Below are 18,470 nucleotides of genomic sequence, written 5' to 3' on the forward strand. Positions count from 1 at the left end.
CCCTCTGCTGAGATATAACACCCCATGTACTCACCTAAGTTTTTCTGTCCCACGTATCATATGACCGCGTACAAAACCAAAATTACCTTATTTTTGAGCATATAAAAATCTGCCAATGGCAAACAAGGTCTGCCAATGGTACATATATACAGTATACATATACATATAGCAGTGTGGTTAGTGTCGAGTGCTAAATAGAGGAATAGTGTTCTAGTAGCTCAGAGATGGAACTACAAGAAGGTGGATGATTTTCCTGCAGCGAGGACCACCGAGTTCGGGCCTCGGTCCGAGGATGTGAAAGATGATTCTGTCCCAGTGGGAGTAAAATTTGTGGAAAGAATAGATTCTTGCATTTTGGCTGATCCATATGTGGTGGTAGGTTGGGTGGAGAAGAGTTTGGGTACTGTTGAGTTGGTGAAAGTAACTAAGAGTGGACTAGTGATGATTTCTTCAGCGGGTGGTTTCTTCAGCGGGTGGTCACTCCAGATCAAGCGATTAGGGACAAGAAATGTGGCTTGCTTTGTTCTCTGGAGCAGGTCACCATTGAAAGTGAATATTCCGGTGTCTGTGACACTGGCAGTTTGGTGCGACACAGATCTGGTGGCGAGTGTGGGGAAACGGAGACGAAGTTGTCTGTCCTGTTGAGTTTTGAAGTAGAGTCGTTGCCAGATAAGGTTAAGGTAGGAAGTGTAAGTTGTCCCGTGAGAGACTTTTGTTCCCAAAATACTTTAGTGTTTTAGGTGTAAAGTTGATGGGCAATGTTGCAGCAGTATGTGGGAGGGAGAGTCCTAGATGTGAGAAGTGTTCAGGAGGGCATGGGACAAAGGAGTGTGTAGTTTCAGTGGATAAAGTTGTGTAGGTGTCCATGGGGCTGAAGATCAGAGGTGTCCGTTGAGAGAAAGTCAGGTTGAGGTTACTATGGTCAGAGTAGTACAATACAGTACAAAGTGAAGAGAGTGGGAGAGGAAGATGGGACACTGAGATGATTCCTGTGAGTAGGCTTAGACTAATAGAGAGTGATGGGAAGACTATGTGCTTTCAGTAAGGTAGGTTTCTTGGCAATCATAGCTATGGTTGTCAATTGTACTGCAGAAATGGATCAAAGGTCACAGAAAATAGAGGTTGTGGTGGCAGCAGCAGAGAAATACTTGGGATTGCGAGGTTTTACTGCAGAACAGTTGCAGGGGGTGTTGAGTGGCAGTGTTCTGTCCTCTCAGACCGTTGGTCTGGAGCAGTGGTGTAAAGTACCTAAGTAAAAATACTTGAAAGTACTACTTAAGTAGTATTTTGGGGTATCCGTACTTTACTTTTACTTTACTACATTCCTAAAGAAAATAATGTACTTTTTACTGCATACATTTTCCCTGAAACACAAAAGTACTTCTGACATTTTGACAGGAAAATTGTCAATCCGTCAATACATTTTTATTTTTAGATGGTGTCGTCTGATTTGCTTAATATAAGGAATTTGAAATGGTTTATACTTTTACTTTTGATACTTAACCATTGTGTGGTGTTTTCAATGTTTACTAAAATAAAAATGGTTTTGTGAAGAATATGTAAAAAAACACATTTTCAAGTGTGTGCACACTGTGCATCCCCCTACTGTACACATTTATATTACATATGCGGTGTTCGGGTACACTGGACCCAAGGCTAGGAAAAGTGTGTGTGTGTGTGTGTGTGTGTGTGTGTGTGTGTGTGTGTGTGTGTGTGTGTGTGTGTGTGTGTGTGTGTGTGTGTGTGTGTGTGTGTGTGTGTGTGTGTGTGTGTGTGTGTGTGTGTGTGTAGGTGAAAACAAGTAATAATGAAACAAAGGTTTGCTTTGTTCCTTCATCCTGTCTTCCTCCTCCCTGGGCCTGCTGTTTCAACATATCACCAATAACCTGTCTGTCTCCCTGCCTGTCTCCCGCTTTTCTCGCACTCTTTGTCCTTTGTAGTGTGTGTGAAACTACACAATGTCTTGCGGGAACCTACACAATGTTATTACAATACATTTTTTTAAATGCTGTATTTTCCCACACTCTACCCCAGCCAGGTGCAAATTGAGGGAGGGACACAACAAATAAATAGCTTTGCATGTGTGGCTCCTTACCACAATCAATCAGTATGTCAAAAATAATCTCTACTCAGAGGGCCTTAGAAAGAATGTTTGCAGAGAGAGAAGCTAGTGTGGAAGGAGCGTCTTCCACTTTGGAATATTCAGAATATTAGGATCATGTCTCTGTCAATTCGGAGTCTGACAGTGAGTTGGAAGAAGAGGATGAGATTGACCCTCAGCCAGCCACAGCACCAGCCCGTCAGCAACCAGCTCATCAGCAGCCTGCAGGAGGAGAAATATGGATGTCAAAAAATTGTGAAATTGAAGGGTTCTTCTTGCCCAAGGAATGAGCCACCTCGCATGGCTGCCAATGTGATAAGGATGCAACCAGGGCTGACGCAGATGGCGGTTACTCATGTGCAGGACATAAATTCTTCTTTTGAACTGTTCATCCCAGACACCATCCAGAAAATAATTTTAGACTGCACTAATTTGGAGAAAAGGCGTGTTTTTGGAGAGAGACCAAGCTCATTTACATGCCTATGTGCTGTAAAAAAAAAAGTTATCTTTGTGTAGAGACCAAGGTCTGGCCCTGGGGTCATCTTTCCCTGGTACCTTATAGAACAGAAACATTAACTTGAATCCGGTCTCCTTAGGTTTTATCACCCAAAACACATTGTAAATGTCCTGTCAGGGTAGCCTAGAGGTTAGAGCATTGGACTAGTAACCAAAAGGTTGCATGTTCAAATCCCCAAGCTGACAAGGTACAAATCTGTCATTCTGCCCCTGAACAGGCAGTTAACCCACTGTTCCTAGGCTGTCATTGAAAATAAGAATTTGTTCCTAACTGACTTGCCTAGTTAAATAAAGGTAAAATAAATACATATAATCTCCTGAGGCCCACTTTCAGTTCACACAGACACAATAGAGGCCTTTATTATGTTGCATAAAACAACCATTTGATGCAATAAAAGTATTATAACATAATCTTGCAATTTTGCTCTCACAATACTTTGGGGTTCTTATCCTTGCTGTTGTTTTCAGATCCAATGGGGATTCCACAGAACCCTGTGGGATGCAGAAACTGGCAGAGAACTTTTCCGTGCAACAATGTCTCTTCTACAAAACTTCTACATTATTTCCCGGATTATCCGTTTCGATAACCGAGACACCAGACCAGCTCGGCGGCAGTGAGACAAGGTAGCTGCAGTCTGGTCAGTTTGGGACAAGTGGGTGGACCGCCTCCCATGTTTTACAACCCTGGGCCCAACGTTACTGTTGATGAGCAGCTTATGCCATTTAGGGGCCGCTGCCCCTTCAGGCAGTACTTACCGTCTAAACCCGCAAAATATGGAATCAAGATCTGGGCTGCCTGTGATGCTGCTTCATCATATGTGTGGAACTTGCAAGTGTATATGGGGAAGCCAGATAGAGGAGGCTCTGAGAAGAACCAAGGGATGCGGGTTGTCCTGGACGTGACACAGGGACTTCGTGGCCACAACATCACATGCAATAACGTTTTTACTTCGCACAAGCTGGGACAGGAGCTCCTCAAGAGGAAGCTGACGATGTTAGCTGTTGAATACACGGAACAGGCCTATCAATTCCTCTAAGTTTGTGTTCACGGCCGACACGTCCCTAGTGTCCTACGTGCCAAAGAAAGGCAAAAATGTGGTACTCATGAGTGCGCTGAATAGGGATGGGAGAATCTGTGCCCAGGAACATCAAAAAAATTAATCATAATGGATTATATTGCCACAAAAGGAGGGGTGGACAATTTAGACAACAAGGTGACTGGCTACAGCTGCAAAAGAAGAACCCTACGCTGGCCACTTGTGATATTCTTCAACATCTTGGACATCTTGGCGTACAATGCATTTGTCACTTGGACGGCGTTGAACCCAGATTGGAACAGATGGAAGCTCCAGCGGAGACGGCTCTTTCTCGAGGAGCTGGGCAAGACGTTGGTAAGACCTCAAATCCAGAGGAGGCAACATATCCCAAGGACCACAGCTTCTGCAGCCATCGTGAGTAGGATTCAGGAGGAGGATGCTGGTGCCCCATCCGCCCGACCCACAGGACCAACAACTCCAATACCGGAAGTAAGTGTGAGTGATGTTGTTTCATGTGTGTGTGTCTGACTCTCCTTCCTTGGTCTGCTGTAACTATATATGTGAGTGAGTGAGTGAGATGTTAGTAAAACTCCTGAACGAAGTGTTTCCATCATTCTGGACTACAGCCGGTAGCAACAAGAAGAAGTGCTGCGATGTGTGTGGACCCAAGAAGGGCAGGAAGACACAGTACACATGCATCAAGTGAAAGAAATACATTTGCAACACACACACAGTAAAACTCTGTCTCATGTGGTGTGTAGACCGACCTTCATTTGTGTTCAATGGGGCTCATTTATCATTTCCATAATATACTGTATGTAAAATGTGTCCTTCCACTTTGTTCAGTTCAAAGCAATAAACATCAATAGTGATGAACACCTTGTTTCATTTATATTTGTTCAAGATAAGCATGATTTATTCCACCCACTTGTTGATTATTTTTGTTGACAAAAATCAACATTTTATATAAAAAAAACGAATAATACTTATTGATAAATGTGATCTAGCAGAGCTAAATGGCAAATATTAACCATGTATGCTGTCTATATTGCTTGTAATTGATATGTCAACATCTAATTATTAAGTATTTTTACGTAAATTGTTAGTTATGGCTGTATTGTTTTAAAAACCCAATAATGTTGTGGGTCCATCAGACCCGCGAACATTGGGTGAATACCAAAAACATGAACACCACACAAGGGTTAAGTACATTTTAGCAATCCCATTTACTTTTGATACTTAAGTATATTTAAAACCAAATACTTTTAGATTTTTACTCAAGTAGTAAATACTGGCTGACTTTCACTTTTACTTGAGTCATTTTCTATTAAGGTATCTTTACTTTTACTCAAGTATGACAATGGAGTATGACAATGGAGTATGACTCTACCACACCTGCTGTTTTGACCTCTGAAAACTCAGCTATGAAAAGCCAACTGACATTTACTCTCAAAGTGCTGACCTGTTGCACCCTCTACAACCACTGTGATTGTTATTTGACCCTGCTGGTCATCTATGAATGTTTGAACATCTTGAAGAACAATCTGGCCTTACATGGCCATGTACTCTTATATTCTCCACCAGGCACAGCCTGAAGAGGCCTGGCCACCCCTCAGAGCCTGGTTCCTCTCTAGGTTCTAGGTTCTCCTTGGGAGTTTTTCTTTGCCACCGTGCTTCTACATCTGCATTGCTTGCAGTTTGGTGTTTTAGGCTGGGTTTGTGTTCAGCACTTTATGACATCTGCTGATATAGGGCCCCCGAGTGGCGCAGCGATCTAAAGCACTGCATCTCAGTGCTAGAGGCATCACTACAGACACCCTGGTTTGAATCCAGGCTGTATTACAATTGGGCCCTCCCATAGGGCGGCACACAATTGGCCCAGCGTCGTCCGGGTTTGCCCAGTGTAGGCCGTCATTGTAATTAAGAATTTGTTCTTAACTGACTTGCCTAGTTAAATAGAGAAAAATAATCAAATGCAAAAAGTGCTTTATAAATAAATGTGATTGATAGGGTGGAATGGGGTGGTATTTTATTATTATAAAACGTTTTGTTTTATTATATATATGTATATATATTCAGTAATTTTTTTTAGAGAGAGGGCTAATAGTTGGCAGGGTAATTTTTAATTTCCCCAATTCAAATAAATGTAGGTAGGTCGTGAATGGCCTCACACTTCAGTACAGTAGGTGGCGGTGAATCTACCTTGAATTGGATGCGATCCGCCAACACATTCCCGAAGAAGAAGAAATTCAGGGCCGTATCCAGTGGTAAAGAGGTCGGACAGACTGTCCTAAATAAGTTTGGGAGAGAGACCGAAGCGGCATAATGCTGATGAAATAAGGCTGGGTGCTTTACGGATCCATCATAACAGTGAGTTAGAGTTACAACTCCGTTAGCTATAGCTACTTTTTAGCTAAATAGTTTTTTCCTAGCTACAGTAGCATGCTGACTCGTTGCTATAGCTACGTTAACAAGTTAATTAGTTAAATAAGCCGATTTGACTTGCTAGCTAGCTAACGTTATCTATTTGTATTATTTGCTAGCTTCGCTACCTATTAGTTAGATGGTAATTGCAATCGGGATCCTTGGGACGTCCCCCACTGACGTTGACATTTTAAACGTGGGTAAAGTTAGGTAATCCTGTTTAGGTAGTCTTGCGAGCTAGCCAATTCCGTTATTCATAAACTACAACGTTTCCATTCAAACGTTCTAGCTGGGGGTGTAACGTTAGTCACCTAACGTAGTTGATCTGAGTTGTTACCATACGAAATAATGATTGATATTTACTACTATTATAAGATGACTTACACCGACATGGATTTCTTGTAGGTTGTACACTAAAGCATACTCTCTGAAATCAAATGAAATGTCAAACTATTTCCTAGTGGTCTGATGGAATGGCTTCTAAGCTATTGGACAGACTGCGACGGACACTGTTCAAAGAAGGAGAAGTAGTCGCTAGTGAGCCAATTGATGTACCAGAGGACAGCTTCCCAGAGAGTTCTGAGTTAGATGACACAGAGTGTCTCTCAGAGCGGCTTGGGGGAACACTCTGCTTCGATGGGGAGAGCGCCATGGAATCAGAAGACCCAGGTGAGGCCTCCGGACCAGACAGTGATTCAGACTTCCTTGGAGAGTCCGTAGAGGATGGATTCAGCAGTACAGGTAATGTAGACCTTAGCAGCAACTAAAATAGGTGCCAGTACTCATTTCAGTGCTGGTACTGTTTTATATTTAGTTGCAGGAACTTTGCAATCCTTTTTGAGCTAATATTCTGAGGTGCAGGAATGAAAGCAGTAGAATATGAGGTGCTGCTGAGTATCCACAACTGTGATTGTGTATGGACAATGATGTACTATTAGGCACAGTCAACTGAAACAGTCTGACCAGAATAACAATAGCATTCATTCCACGGTGTCCTGTTTTCTTGAAACTGCAAATTTTACTGAAGGTTTTTCAGTCTGATCTTTCTCAGTTTAGATGAGCGGTTTTAGGGCAGTCTGAGCTGATGTCTCTCATTGTTCCTCAGACACCAGCCCAGTGGACCTGTCTCCTGGAGTCTCATCCCTGCTCACATGTCAGCTGCAGGAGAGCTGGAGGAGCTTAAGCTGCACTGTGCCTGAGAAGCTGGTGTTTGAAGTGACTGATGCCAGTGTGGTGCCAGAGAGCTCCTCCAAGTATGTGGTAAGTGTGAAACAGCAGAGATGAAAGTCTAGTCCCTGGCTAAGCCTGTGTGTGACATCTCTCCCTCTCCTCAGCTCTACACCATCCATGTGATCCAGTCTGGGATGTTTGACAAAACCCCCGCCGTCATCACCCGGCGATACACCGACTTCGAGCGTCTGCACAGCCGCCTTCGCCGTCGTCATGGGGACCACATGGAGCGTGTCTGTTTCCCCCGCAAGAGGCTGCGTAAGAACTTTGTGGCAGAGACCATCGCCAAGCGGAGCCGGGCGTTTGAGCAGTACCTGACCCACATGCACTCGCTGGCTGAGCTGCGGCGCTCGCCCACCTTTCTGGAGTTTTTCTACCTGGGTGACCTGCAGGCTGGCCAGATGCTGATGCGTGTGGGCCGTTACCAGGAGGCCCTGGGCCCTCTGCTCAATGGCCTGAGGCTCCAGGAGAAGCTAGGCTGTGAGCAGCAGGGAAAGCAGCAGCCTCATCACCAGCAGGGCACCCACTGGCTCTTCACCCTGCTGGCCCTGGTGACCTGCTTCCAGGAGCTGGAGCAGCTGGGGGAGGCCCAAGAGCACTGTGACCGAGCCCTGAGGGACGTGGCCCCCTCACCGGAGGCCCTGCAGCAGCACCTCTTTCACCCACTGCTCATCCCTCTCCTCCAGACCAACGTCAGATTGTCGTGGAAGATCTCCAAGGATAAGCGGCGGTGGGAGGTGCTGCTACAGGAGATCCAGGACTCTGGGGCTGATGTAGGGAACCAGCCCAGCCTGAAGGAGTACCTGATGAAGGAAAACCTGGTGGAGAGCGAGGGAAACACTAAGGCCAAGGTCAAACGGGACGACACCACTTAACCCGAAGATAATGGTACTCAGTTAGTTATGAGGAATGCACTTCATGTAGCCTAGCCTAGTAATGAGGTATTTGGTCTCTTTTGACATGTATTTTCTACAGGAGTCTGGACTGTTAGACATTCAACTGACCAAGTCATACACAATAAGCAGAAAACAATCACATTGTATAGAATGTCTCTATAGTTCCATGTAATCACTTAGCTTTACCTTGTAAATTGAAAACACTAAAGTTATTTCAATCATTATATTTATGATACAGCTGCTTTGTAGCAAATACTAATATTTTTATTAAACATCGTATTTTTCCAGGTCAATATTTCAAGTACTGCTGCTTTTAAAACCTTTTTCTTTTAATTATGCCATTCAGAATCTTGATGTGAATGGATGAATCACTTTTAGGATAAAAGGATCACAGTTCATTTTGATAAGGGAACAGGGATTTTCAAAGGCACATTTTCCACCTGTTACACGTGGGTATTATTTGCTTGTTTACACAGTAAAGAATTAAGGGAAAACAATAGATGTCTGAGCTCTCGACAAAGCACTCCTACCTGTTAAATCTGTCAAGGAATTTTAATCAACCTTAGGGAATTGTTAATAGCCCAGATTATTCAGAGAATGTGTTTTATTGAAATGCTTCACGAGTATGCAGCCTCTGTACTTTTAGATTTTAGTCACTGTCAGTATAGACTTACATGAGGGAAAAGCATGCTAGTCTACGTTGAGTTCCAATTCTCAGATTTGGTCCCCTTCATATGCCATAAGGGGGAGTGCGGGGGCATAGGGAGGGAGCCAAATCTGAATTCACCGCTGGAAGTGTGTGAGTGAGAATGTTTTAGACTAGAGGTATGATCTAACTGAAATAGGTCCTGTATTACAGAGCACAGTAACCCTGTGATTTAAGTGCAAAAAAGGTACCTTCCTACTCTGAAAGAATAGGCTGTAGTTGTCATACTTTAATTGCTTGAGTGACAATTCCAAACGAATGTAAAAATGATTGTTAGCCTAGATGAAATACTAAGCACTTGCAACAATGCATTTCAAAGTGCCTTTTTTATATTGTGAACTCTAGCCTTAACTCTGTATACTTAACCAAATTCTGTTTTCAGAGTACTTCCTCAGTTATGTCCTTTGTCTATGTATTAACATTATTGGAATGTATTTCGTTGAATAAATCTATCCTAAAAATGTAGTGAAGGCTTTTACTTTCTCCATTTGGAAGAAATTGCATACTATTACTGGCATGTTGTATAGAAGTAAAAACACAGTTAAAATCAAATACATTTTACTGATGCGCTTTCAGAAGATAACATTCAAGTTTCCATTTCTCTAAGAGGGGCCAATACAATGGAGACATTGACAAGTAGACAATCTCTGCATGCTTCAGACAAACATTTGGTGCTAGTCATGGACCTACTGTAGTAATCTGTAAATTGTTACTATATTTCTGATATAATGGATGGACGTGTTGCTTCCTGCTTTGCCGTAGTATCACTTTCCAATGTTGTCATCTGAGGTGTGTTTGCAACAGTGCAATGCCATTAATCAATTGCTCTGATTACATTAACATGCATGGACCAAGAACAGAGATTGATAATGTTCTTCTTTCTTCAGACATTACTGGAAGCGTTGAAGCCCTTTAAGGAGAAACAAATGGAGTGGATTTACAAAGAACCCAACCTCAATAACTCAGTCCTGTCAGCATCAGTCACAACTAAAAACATGTTTAACATGTGATTGATGATTCCATCACAGAGTGTTGGCTGATCTTGGTAGTCTTTGGCAAAGCAAGACGACATCAATCAGGTTTTGTTGAACATCTGATGGTTTACTCCAGCAACACTGGGGGACATGCTAGCAGCACCAGCTCCTCCTCCTGACTGGACATCCACAAAGCCCATCCTCTGCCGCCTCTTCCTCTGATCCGTCATCTACACAGGAAACAGTATGTCAGCCAGCCAGGCCAATCCTCCTGGAAACACTAGCCTATATCATGAGGACATCAGTTCACCAAATTGTACTATTTCTACAATTCTTTCTCCAAAATAGATCAGCATCATAGGTTTCCTATTATTTTGTCATTATTATAGTATGCTATTTTCCCTGGATAAGAGATGTGAATAAGTGCACTGTATATTGTTCTGGAGCTGGCCAGCTCCTCAATATATTGCCAGCAGCATACCACCCTGCATACCACTGTTGGCTTGCTTCTGAAGCTAAGCAGGGTCGGTCCTGGTCAGTCCCTGGATGGGAGACCAGATGCTGCTGGAAGTGGTGTTGGAGGGCCAGTAGGAGGCACTCTTTCCTCTGGTCTAAAAAATATCCCAATGCCCCAGGGCAGTGATTGGGGACACTGCCCTGTGTAGGGTGCCGTCTTTCGGATGGGACGTTAAACGGGTGTCCTGACTCTCTGAGGTCATTAAAGATCCCATGGCACTTATCGTAAGAGTAGGGGTGTTAACCCCGGTGTCCTGGCTAAATTCCCAATCTGGCCCTCAACCATCATGGTCACCTAATAATCCCCAGTTTATAATTGGCTCATTCATCCCCCTCCTCTCCCCTGTAACTATTCCCCAGGTCGTTGCTGCAAATGAGAACGTGTTCTCAGTCAACTTACCTGGTAAAATAACGGTAAAATAAAAAAAATAAAAAAAATATCTCTGACGGCTAGATTCTATCCGTACTGCTGAAGAGCCGTGACATCGTGCGATTTGAAATTTAAAAAGGTCATTTCCGATTGAGCTGACATGCAGCGTTTAACCGTAAATGAAGGCTTCGCAAACACGAGAACATTGCATTTAAATTTCAATCGCACTATAGAGTGGATCTTCTGCAATACGGATTGAATCTAGGCCTGTGTGTTATACCTGCTCTTTGAGCTCTGTTAGCTGTCCTGCGAGTTGGCTGACCGCGTTCATAGTGGACGTCAGTCTGTCCTGCAGGTTCCTCATCTCGTTCTGGTCACCGTCTCCGTCCGTCACCACAAGGGACATGGCCTGCATGCGGGGGAACCAGTCCAGGTTCTTACTCTGAGACAGACGGGGGGAGGACATGTAGAATCAGTGGCAGTGCTCTTCCCTAGCAACAGATGACCCCAGAGACGAAGGTATCCAATGCTACTACTAATAAGGATATGTTGTAAACTGGTTTCAGTGAGAGTTATTCTAGAGGTGGTTGTGTTTCCAATTAAAATAGAACTCAACCAGCTATTACTGTACCTTTATCATGAGGGCCACATAGCTCTCTGGCCCAGTGTAGTCAGTCCTGTTCTTCTATTACTGTACCTTTATCATGAGGGCCACATAGCTCTCTGGCCCAGTGTAGTCAGTCCTGTTCTTCTATTACTGTACCTTTATCATGAGGGCCACATAGCTCTCTGGCCCAGTGTAGTCAGTCCTGTTCTTCTATTACTGTACCTTTATCATGAGGGCCACATAGCTCTCTGGCCCAGTGTAGTCAGTCCTGTTCTTCTATTACTGTACCTTTATCATGAGGGCCACATAGCTCTCTGGCCCAGTGTAGTCAGTCCTGTTCTTCTCGCGAACAAGTACGATGAAATACAGGTAGTTCCAGATGTTATGTTCCAACTTTATGTGCTCCTCAAAAGACACCGTTTTATTGTCGAACTTGTCCCTCTCCAGACCTGCAGGGAGTTTCAGCTTGAATGTTTAGATTGCAGAACATGAGCTCATAATCACACAATGTTTCTTTTTTTGTTCCTTTCAAAAATCTATTGGTCTCACCACAGATGAAGCAGGTGGTTTTGAGGACCTCCTCTTTCTTCTGTTTCTCACTACGCAAGTCAGCGAAGGTGTCGATAATGACACCAAAGATCAAGTTGAGTACGATGATGATGACAATGAAGTAGAAGAGGAGGTCGTAGATGACGCGGGCTGGGAACAGTGGCTCCTGCAAGGTACGCAATGACGTAAATTGTTCAAATGTAAATATGAATGTTGGCTTGTGGAACATTTTGTACTCTTTGACATGAAGTGATACTGATTGTTACTAAATGGATTGTAAGTAGGTTAATGTGTGTGGTGGGTCTTCGTTCGTACATTTTTGGAGGGCCTGCGTAGCACGTCTCCCACCCCTCCACCGTTCCTCAAGCCGTGGTTCAGCACAGTGACAATGCACATGAGCAGAGTGTCACAGGCCCGCTCCGAATTGTTCTCCTCTGCTAAACAGTAAAATTGTTTAGCTATGTACCGCTCACACCAGACTTTTTAAAGCACATTCTACAAATCATCCATCCAAAATGTGTTTTATATTATTTAACATGTATTTCCTATCCAAACCCGTCATACGATGAGGGTGACTTAACAATTAAAGGAGCAATAGATTACCTACTAAGTAGAGACAATAAATAGAGACTAACCCTCAGGTTCAGCAGGCAGTCCTGCCTTGGCAGTGCAGCTGACTCCATCTCTACTGCAGGTGTTCAGGAAGTCTTGGGATGCTTCCTCATTGCCATGTCGCCCTGCAGAAGATGATCCCAAATTAAATCCCAACCCTATAGTATACCATACACTGAACATAAAGTACTTTTTTTGTTTTTGTAAATAACCTGATTCAGCTTATCAACCAGCTAATTATTAGAATCAGGTGCGCTAGATTAGGGTTGGAGCGAAAACCTACAGGACCGTAGCTCTCCAGGAACAGGCCTGTAGAGCCCTGCCATACACTGACCAATGACCATACATGTTTGCTTTTTATCATGTCTTATTGTACCGTCCATACGCTGACTGCTAGTAAATGCTAGCTGTCTGATGGTCCAGTAAGGTAATTAGCCTTGCACAAGCCTTGGCGTGCCATAACGTATCATATGAGCAGGAGCCTATATCCGGTTCCTGTAGCATGAGGTAGCTTGATGTACAAGTACACCCCCAATTACTTTTCAATACAAGTATTAAGAACCTTTATTTGGAAAAAACAAGTAGTTGAATATTGGAATGTACTGGCAAAAAAACGACTCAAATACACTCCCATGGATTTAATCCAGGTATTTGAAAGTACACTACATGACCAAAAGTATGTGGACATGTGCTCATCGAACATCTTATTCCAAAATCATGAGCATTATTATGGAGTTGGTTCCCCCTTCCCACTCTCATGGGAAGGCTTTCCACTAGATGTTGGAACATTGACGTGGGGTCTTGCTTCCATTCAGCCACAAGAGCATTAGTGAGGTTGGGCGTTTCAATTCATCCCAAAGGTGTTCGATGGGGTTGAGGTCAGGGCTCTGTGCAGGCCAGTCAAGGTCTTCGGCACCGATCTCGACAAACCATTTCTTTATGGACCTCGCTTTGTGCACGGGGACATTGTCATGCTGAAACAGGAAAGGGCCTATCCCCTACAGCCCCAGACTATTATTCCTCCTCCACCAAACTTTACTGTTGGCACTATGCATTCGGGGCAGGTAGTGTTCTACTGGCATCCACCAAACCCAGACTCATCCATCGGACTGCCAGATGGTGAAGCGTGATTCAGCACTCCAGAGAACAAGTTTCCACTGTTACAGAGTCCAATGATGGCGAGGTTTACACCACTCCAGCCGACGCTTGGCATTGCGCATGGTGATCTTAGGCTTGTGTGCGGCTGCTCGGCCATGGAAACCCATTTCATGAAGCTCCCAACAAACAGTTATTGTGCTGCCGTTGCTTCCAGAGGCAGTTTGGAACTCAGTAATGAGTATTACAACCGAGGACAGATGTTTTTACATGATACAGCACTCGGCGATCCTGTTCTGTGAGCTTCTGTGGCCTACCACTTCGCGGCTGTTGTTGCTCCTAGACTTTTCCACTTCACAATAACAGCACAGGGCAGCTCTAGCAGGGCAGAAATTTGACGAACTGACTTGTTGGAAAGGTGGCATCCTATGACGGTGCCACATTGAAAGTCACTGAGCTCTTCAGTAAGGCCATTATACTGCCAGTGTTTGTCTATGGAGATTGCATGGCTGTGTTCTCGATTGTATACACCTGTCAGCAACGGTTGTGGCTGAAATAGACGAGTCCACTAATTGGAAGGGGTGTATGTATGTGTAGTGTACTTTGAAATACAATTTGGTTGACTATTTGGTTTTAAAAATAAGCATTCAAATACTCAAATAAAAGTACTTGTTTTGGGATGTGTATTTGAAAATACTAAAATACACAAAGTATTTAAATAACAAACCCAGGTCTGAACAGAACGCTAGTCTATTGCAGAGCCTTATCCCCAGTCTATCTCCTTAATGCTGAGTGCCAAGCAGAGGTGCATCAGGGTCCCATTTCCTGCAGTCTTTGGTATGACTCGGCCGAGGGTTGAACTCCCAATATCAGGTCGGACACTCTAACCACAAGGCAATTGAGTTGGTGATGGTCCAGTAAGTCAGGTGTCTGCGGCACGGTCTGTCTGAGTCTCGTGGTCCAGTACCTGAGGTTATCTGAGGCAGTGGGTCCACCTCCATGATGAAGTCATTCTTGAGGCAGAGGAAGCCCACGATGGAGAACAGGTAGACCAGGATGATGGCCAGCAGGGCAGTGAGCAGGATGGAGCGCCCATTCCGGGTCACACTCTTTATCACGTTGAACAGCGTCTCCTCTCGGTAGATCAGATCAAACAGCTACACACACAACAAAAAGAGCAAAAACAAATCCTAGGGTATGTAGATGTGTGTGTGTACGCTGAATGATGTATTGCCAGGTGATTGGTACTTATCGGCAGTAATATTATTAACATAATGTTGTGAGTCATAAGGGTCACCCACCAGGAAGCTGTAGAACAGCTCATGGACACAGAGGCCCAGGGTGCTGGTCAGAACGTAGGCCAGGTGATACAGGAACTCCACGTCCATCACCATCGCACGGTAGCCCATGATAAATGTCCCGTTGTTGCCCACAAAGCTCACCACAAACACTATCTTATTTATCAGCTGTGGAGAGGAACAGATCATTGGATCACCATGTTGTCATTGATATTCAGCATATTTAATCAATACGTTTAACAGAACCGGCTCTGGCCTACGAGGCCAATCCTAACCTCCACATAAATGTTTCACTTAGTCTCCCAGTTGGAATTGACTCAAGTGAGGCTTACATTGAGGGTGCCCAGTAGGATGAGAGTGGGGCCGATGCCAAAGCAGTAGATGGAGCGCAGTATAAGGGCCACGGTGAAGGGCCTGAGGCCGTGGCCCTGGGAGAACATTCCCATGACAGACAGACCCAGGAAGCCCCAGAACAGCATGGACAGCATCGAGTCGTCTATCGCACCTAGGGGGACAGCAATCACAACACGAAACATTTAGTTTCTTTTGTCTTCAATAAGTACACAGGATAAGGATTCTGGGAACACACCCACACCAGTGGAGGCTGCTGAGGGGAGGGCGGCTCATCCCACTCCATTCCAGCCATTGTTATAAAACATGGTTTTCATGTGTTTGGTATCATTCCATTCCAGACATTATTATGAGCCGTCCTCTCCTCAACAGCCTCCACTGACACACACAAGCAAAGCCTCACCTTGGCCTGAGTCGTAGGGGTAGAAGAACGCGATGATGAGGTTGATGAAGACCGCCAGGTTAAAGGAGATGCTACCCCAAGTGCTCATCCTGCGAGAGAACCAAAACAGCACCGGCATACCTGAAACACAAACACCCTTTTATCACCACACAGCATCCGAGAGAGAGAGAGACAGAGACAGAAAGAGAGAGAGAGAGAGAGAAAGAGAAAGAGAGAGAGAGAAAGAGAGAGAGAGAAAGAGAGAGAGAGAGAAAGAGAGAGAGAAAGAGAGAGAGAGAAAGAGAGAGAGAGAGAAAGAGAGAGAGAGAGAGAAAGAGAGAGAGAGAGAGAAAGAGAGAGCGAGAAAGAGAGAGAGAAAGAGAGAGAGAAAGAGAAAGAGAGAGAGAAAGAGAGAGAGAAAGAGAGAGAAAGAGAGAGAGAGAGAAAGAGAGAGAGAGAGAGAGAGATTAAAGCCAGTAGAACATGGACAGGGGGATCAGAAGAGCCAAGCTTATATTTTTATAATTTAGACACTTTTATCCAGAGCGACAGTAAGTATATTCATCTTCAGATAGCTAGTTGGGACAACCACATATCACAGTAAGTCGATTTTGGCCTCAGTAAGTAGTTATCAGCAAAGTCAGTCCTACTAGGAAAAGACAGGTGCGAGTGTTAGTTCCTTGAATTGTTTTTGCTTACTGCGGAGCTTCTTCTGCCACTCCATCTCGTTGTGGAGGAAGGAGGCCTGTTGGAAGAAGTGTGTGACCTTGCTGCCCTGCTCGTCCTGCTCCGTGGTGTTGAACACACGGAACTTGGACTCCTCCATCAGGAACTCACAGATGGGATGAATGGGAAACACGATCTGCTCCATGCTGCGGTCCTCACGCACAATCTGACCGGAAGACAGACGGACAGGGACAACAAGTTAGGACAGTGGTCTTTTGCAGTCGGCACTTCAGTTCAAGTGAACTTCAGACTATTCACAATGAGCAAGCTTGACTACTGTAGTACGGGGTGAATTGAGGGGAGAAGTGTGGCTGTGGAGACCTCTATCTGTGAAGTGTGCTGGTCATAGAACTCCAGTGGGTCCTGCTCCTCGATCTCCACCGGCACCGTAGATTTCAACATCTGAGAGAGAGGTCTGTTGTTCAGGTTCAGCTGCAGGAAGTCAACAGGAGAAACAGAGATTCAGCTACAGGAAGTCAACAGGAGAAACAGAGGTTCAGCTACAGGAAGTCAACAGGAGAAACAGAGGTTCAGCTACAGGAAGTCAACAGGAGAAACAGAGGTTCAGCTACAGGAAGTCAACAGGAGAAACAGAGGTTCAGCTACAGGAAGTCAACAGGAGAAACAGAGGTTCAGCTACAAGAAGTCAACAGGAGAAACAGAGGTTCAGCTACAAGAAGTCAACAGGAGAAACAGAGGTTCAGCTACAGGAAGTCAACAGGAGAAACAGAGGTTCAGCTACAGGAAGTCAACAGGAGAAACAGAGGTTCAGCTACAGGAAGTCAACAGGAGAAACAGAGGTTCAGCTACAGGAAGTCAACAGGAGAAACAGAGGTTCAGCTACAAGAAGTCAACAGGAGAAACAGAGGTTCAGCTACAGGAAGTCAACAGGAGAAACAGAGGTTCAGCTACAGGAAGTGAACAGAACCTTTCCTGCTGAAAAACAGTATCCCATGTATAAATACAGTAATGTACACACACTTAACGGTATAAAAATATATAGTTTGAACACCTTCGACACAACCCCCCCCACCTCCCCCAGAGTACAGCTGACCCCCCCAGAGTACAGCTGACCCCCCCCACCTCCCCCAGAGTACAGTTGAACCCCCCCCCCACGAGTACAGCTGACCCACCCACCTCCCCCAGAGTACAGCTGACCCCCCCCCCAGAGTACAATTGAACCCCCCCCCCACCTCCTCCAGAGTACAGCTGAACCCCCCCACCCCCCCAGAGTACAGCTGACCCCCCCCCCACCTCCTCCAGAGTACAGCTGAACCCCCCCACCCCCCCAGAGTACAGCTGACCCCCCCCCCCCACCTCCCCCAGAGTACAGCTGAACCCCCCCCAGAGTACAGCTGACCCCCCCCCCCCCCACCTCCCCCAGAGTACAGCTGACCCCCTCCCCCACAGTACAGCTGACCCACCCACCCCCAGAGTACAGCTGAACCCCCCCAGAGGACCCCCTATTTTTTTTGTAGTGTTGATTTCATATAAGCCCTCGGGTTTCCAACCTGCACACAGTTCTATTTATTTATTTTTATCTGTTTTGTCTATCACTTGTTTTCTTTGGTGCAAATAAATTCAACTAAACTAAACCAGTTGATAAATGATCTGAAAAGGAGACTGGAGTAGGACTAACAACATCAGAGAGCTTCATTAGTGAATCAAAACATCCTGGCTTTCCCCATTCAGCTTGTGTTTACATTCTAGATCCACAGCTACTATTTCCAAGTCATGCTTTATGTTAAACCATTTCCCGGCATATAAACGAAGCACGGATATGCAAATATCCCCATTTGACGGCATGGTGCTTGCAACGCCAGGATAGTAGGTTTGATTCCCGGTCCCACTCATATGTAAAAAAAAAAATGTATGCTCACATGACTAAGTCGCTTTGGATAAAAGCGTCTGCTAATTGTCTTATTATTATATTAAAATCAGTTGTTAAACAAAGTTTGCAGTGAGTCTGCTACCATTGATGCGAGCAGCTGTAGCATAGAGGTAGAGGTAATGTGAAGGGAGGCCGTTCACAGGACAACTTCCTCAAATTAATAAGAAAACCAGTTTTACTGAAGCTTGC

General features: G+C 44.7%; 2 protein-coding genes across 8 annotated transcripts in view; one reads left to right on the forward strand and one right to left on the reverse strand.

Annotated features, from left to right (window-relative positions):
- Window positions 1-5,823: 5,823 nt before the first annotated feature.
- LOC139543010 (sorting nexin-21-like) lies at window positions 5,824-9,375 on the forward strand. Of its 2 annotated transcripts, none has more exons than XM_071349083.1 (4): window positions 5,824-6,024; window positions 6,540-6,819; window positions 7,184-7,338; window positions 7,413-9,375. In XM_071349083.1, the coding sequence occupies exons 2-4, from the start codon at window positions 6,552-6,554 to the stop codon at window positions 8,181-8,183; spliced, it is 1,194 nt and encodes a 397-aa protein (XP_071205184.1). In that variant the 5' UTR covers window positions 5,824-6,024; window positions 6,540-6,551; the 3' UTR covers window positions 8,184-9,375. The 2 variants fall into 2 exon arrangements, with proteins under 2 accessions (XP_071205184.1, XP_071205185.1); XM_071349084.1 differs by having other exon boundaries at window positions 5,831-6,024; window positions 6,540-6,747.
- A 76-nt stretch (window positions 9,376-9,451) lies between these two features.
- LOC139543006 (inositol 1,4,5-trisphosphate-gated calcium channel ITPR3-like) overlaps window positions 9,452-18,470 on the reverse strand; it is a 64,972-nt gene continuing 55,953 nt past the window's right edge. For 3 of the 6 annotated variants that reach the window (XM_071349073.1, XM_071349071.1, XM_071349074.1), the window contains exons 47-58: window positions 16,712-16,822; window positions 16,364-16,556; window positions 15,686-15,805; window positions 15,264-15,436; window positions 14,935-15,099; window positions 14,601-14,790; window positions 12,562-12,663; window positions 12,242-12,363; window positions 11,927-12,092; window positions 11,666-11,826; window positions 11,051-11,212; window positions 9,452-10,114 (exon numbers count right to left, since the gene is read on the reverse strand). In XM_071349073.1, the coding sequence (XP_071205174.1) occupies window positions 9,986-10,114; window positions 11,051-11,212; window positions 11,666-11,826; window positions 11,927-12,092; window positions 12,242-12,363; window positions 12,562-12,663; window positions 14,601-14,790; window positions 14,935-15,099; window positions 15,264-15,436; window positions 15,686-15,805; window positions 16,364-16,556; window positions 16,712-16,822 (1,794 nt within the window). In that variant the 3' untranslated portion in view covers window positions 9,452-9,985. Of the gene's footprint in view, window positions 10,115-11,050; window positions 11,213-11,401; window positions 11,827-11,926; window positions 12,093-12,241; window positions 12,364-12,561; window positions 12,664-14,600; window positions 14,791-14,934; window positions 15,100-15,263; window positions 15,437-15,685; window positions 15,806-16,363; window positions 16,557-16,711; window positions 16,823-18,470 lie in introns of those variants that run through there. The other 3 variants (XM_071349075.1, XM_071349072.1, XR_011668587.1) reach the window with 2 other exon arrangements.

Source organism: Salvelinus alpinus, chromosome 17, assembly GCF_045679555.1.
Source record: "Salvelinus alpinus chromosome 17, SLU_Salpinus.1, whole genome shotgun sequence".
In the NCBI taxonomy this organism is placed as follows: Eukaryota; Metazoa; Chordata; class Actinopteri; order Salmoniformes; family Salmonidae; genus Salvelinus; species Salvelinus alpinus.